The sequence below is a fragment of the Lycium barbarum genome, chromosome 12 (assembly GCF_019175385.1).
Source record: "Lycium barbarum isolate Lr01 chromosome 12, ASM1917538v2, whole genome shotgun sequence".
Classification (NCBI taxonomy): Eukaryota; Viridiplantae; Streptophyta; class Magnoliopsida; order Solanales; family Solanaceae; genus Lycium; species Lycium barbarum.
This window is the reverse complement of record NC_083348.1, coordinates 95,167,274-95,169,874: the sequence shown is the minus strand read 5'-3', so window position 1 is coordinate 95,169,874 and position 2,601 is coordinate 95,167,274. Positions and strand designations below refer to the sequence as shown.

Here is a 2,601-nt window from a genome sequence, read left to right as displayed (position 1 = left end):
TGATGATAATTCGGTAGAAGAAAAAACCAACCGATAGATGCGCTGTCCTCGCGAAAAAATGACGTAGTTAATGTTTTTGACCATTAACACTATTTATTTATTTTTTGAAACGGAATTGTGAAAATGACAAAGTGTCAAAAGCAGGTGGAAGTAGTATTAAATACCAGCCGCCCCTAATAAATGAAAAACGGAGGGAAAAAGAAAAAACTGACATTAGGCGGAGTACGCATTAGCACTAGAAATACGAAACCCAGAAACGCGTTGCCCTATCAACACGATTACAATTCCGTGTGGTCTTTGGCCACACTATCAAAATTCGTACGCCACAAATTTCTTCAGCAGCACTCCAAAGTATCAACCAATCACAATAATAAATCAATTCAAAGAGATGGATTGCGCGTGAATAGTGAGTTGCACGAGTACATAATAGGAAGTACGAATTATCATTTTTTAGTCCCTTTATTTCAATTTATGTGATATTTTTCGTTTTTTAAAATTTAAATTACATGAACGAATTATCATTTTTAGTCCCTTTATTTCAATTTATGTGATATTTTTCGTTTTTTAAAATTTAAATTACATGAACGAATTATCATTTTTAGTCCCTTTATTTCAATTTATGTGATATTTTTCGTTTTTTAAAATTTAAATTACATGAACTTTGACTATAAACTGAATTATATATTGAAACTACGTGAAAAATACTACTCTCTCCTTCCCATAATAAGTGTTACCTGATTAGAAAATCAAGACATAAATTAACTAAATTTTTTCAATTCTATCCTTAGACAAAAACTTACAAATTAAAGTAGCATCTAAATGATGATTGAAACATAATTTAGTATTATTGGATTCCCAATATCAAAAAGATTAATACTTGTACATGCTCCAATCAAAAGAAAAAAATAATTTATTTTTATTATATAAGGGCAATTTAGTAAACTTCACATTATCTTTTTAACTTCTTTTGTTAAGTAACACTTACTATGGGATGGAGAAAATATAAATTATGATTTTTTTTTCATATCAATCTGGTGAAAAATTACTAAATGAAAAGAAAGCGTTGGAACTTACAATTTTTCTTATATCAATTTAATAAAAAAATACATTTTAAAATTTTGGTCAAAATTAATGAAGTTTGAATATGCGAAACTGAAAAGTAGCGTAAATTAGGACAAAGAGAGTAATGTATTATTCTGTTTCCTTTTTGTCTAATTACTGTAATCAAATTAGATCTTAACCGACAAATTCAGCAAACATATTACTGACAGCTAATAGAAAAAGCTTTTGCTGATTCGGAATATCTTCAGAACTAACTACAATTAGAGTTGGATTGACAGAAAAAACTCACGGCATAAATCTGTCAAACAAGAGAAAATAAAAGCAGGCAGAATATCTACAAAGTTCCGAGAAATCAGTTCCAATTAAAACCTACCGTTATAATCTGAAAAGTGGTCAAGTCCTACTCATCATCTTCTTAAACTCCTCGAAGTTAACACATCCATCGCCATCAACATCAACTTTGCTAATCATACGACGACAATCCTTAATCGAACACTTCTCTCCTAAACCCTTCATAACAGAATGCAGCTCAGCCGCAGTGATCTTTCCGTTTTTGTCCTTATCGTACAAATCGAACGCCTCACGAAGCTCTTTTTCACTGTCCGTTTCACTTCCAGGACAGTGAAATGCTGCAAACTCTTTCAAGTCAATGAAACCGTCACCATCAGTATCAACTTCAAGCATTATTCGCTTTACTTCATCTGGCGAGGTCTTACTGCCTAGCGCATTGAGAATCGCGCCGAGTTCCGATAACGAGATTTTTCCGTCGCCATTGGCGTCGAATTTTCGGAAAACTTTCTCGACTTCCTCCATCTCCACAGATGAAACTGTTGGCTCTTTGGAATCGCTTGGAGTTTCGGCCATTTGTGGAGACAGATTGGATTGGATTGGAAGGGAAAAGAAGAGGAAAGGGCAAGAGATTTTTTTTCAGTTGTGAGTTAGTTGATGGTAATTTATATCTGAGAGGATCACGCGGTTTAACGCGGAAAAGTGGGATATAATTGTCTGTCACGCGGGATTTCGCGTGAAGTCCAGGTCGCTTTTTACTTATTTTGTGAGACAGGATCCGGTACGAACGCTCGCATGGGTAGTAACGTAATACGACTAATAAATGAGGACTTCTAAATTATGGTAAAAGTTTATTAGCAGGGATTTGGTCATGAAAATCAAATATTTTTCACTTTATTTGATATTTTAGAGTTGGAGTTGAAGATGGAGTTGTATTTGGTTATCATTTTTGTAAAGAATATTTGGTTGTCCGAATATATTAAAAGTGAAAAAAAAAAAGTAAAAAATAAGTTTTAGTTATTTTTCAAATTTCAAATACAGTATTTGAAATTTTTATGACCAAACACCATAAAATGAAAAAAATAAAAAAATATTTCAAAAAAAAAGTAAATAATTCTCATTGACAAACGGGCCCTTAGTCTCTCTATTTAACTTGGAAATGAAACAAATATTTCCTTATGGATATAAGTTTTGTTTAAAAACGACCGCATATAAAGCGATCAGTAATTAATAGTTTTTTATTTATAGCTA

The 2,601-nt window shown here is 32.1% G+C and overlaps 1 protein-coding gene across 1 annotated transcript; it reads right to left on the bottom strand.

Moving 5' to 3' along the window:
• Positions 1 to 1,272: 1,272 nt before the first annotated feature.
• LOC132623043 (probable calcium-binding protein CML18) lies at positions 1,273 to 2,004 on the bottom strand. The gene has a single exon (XM_060337741.1). The coding sequence runs from the start codon at positions 1,924 to 1,926 to the stop codon at positions 1,456 to 1,458; it is 471 nt and encodes a 156-aa protein (XP_060193724.1). The 5' UTR covers positions 1,927 to 2,004; the 3' UTR covers positions 1,273 to 1,455.
• Between the last annotated feature and the right edge of the window lie 597 nt (positions 2,005 to 2,601).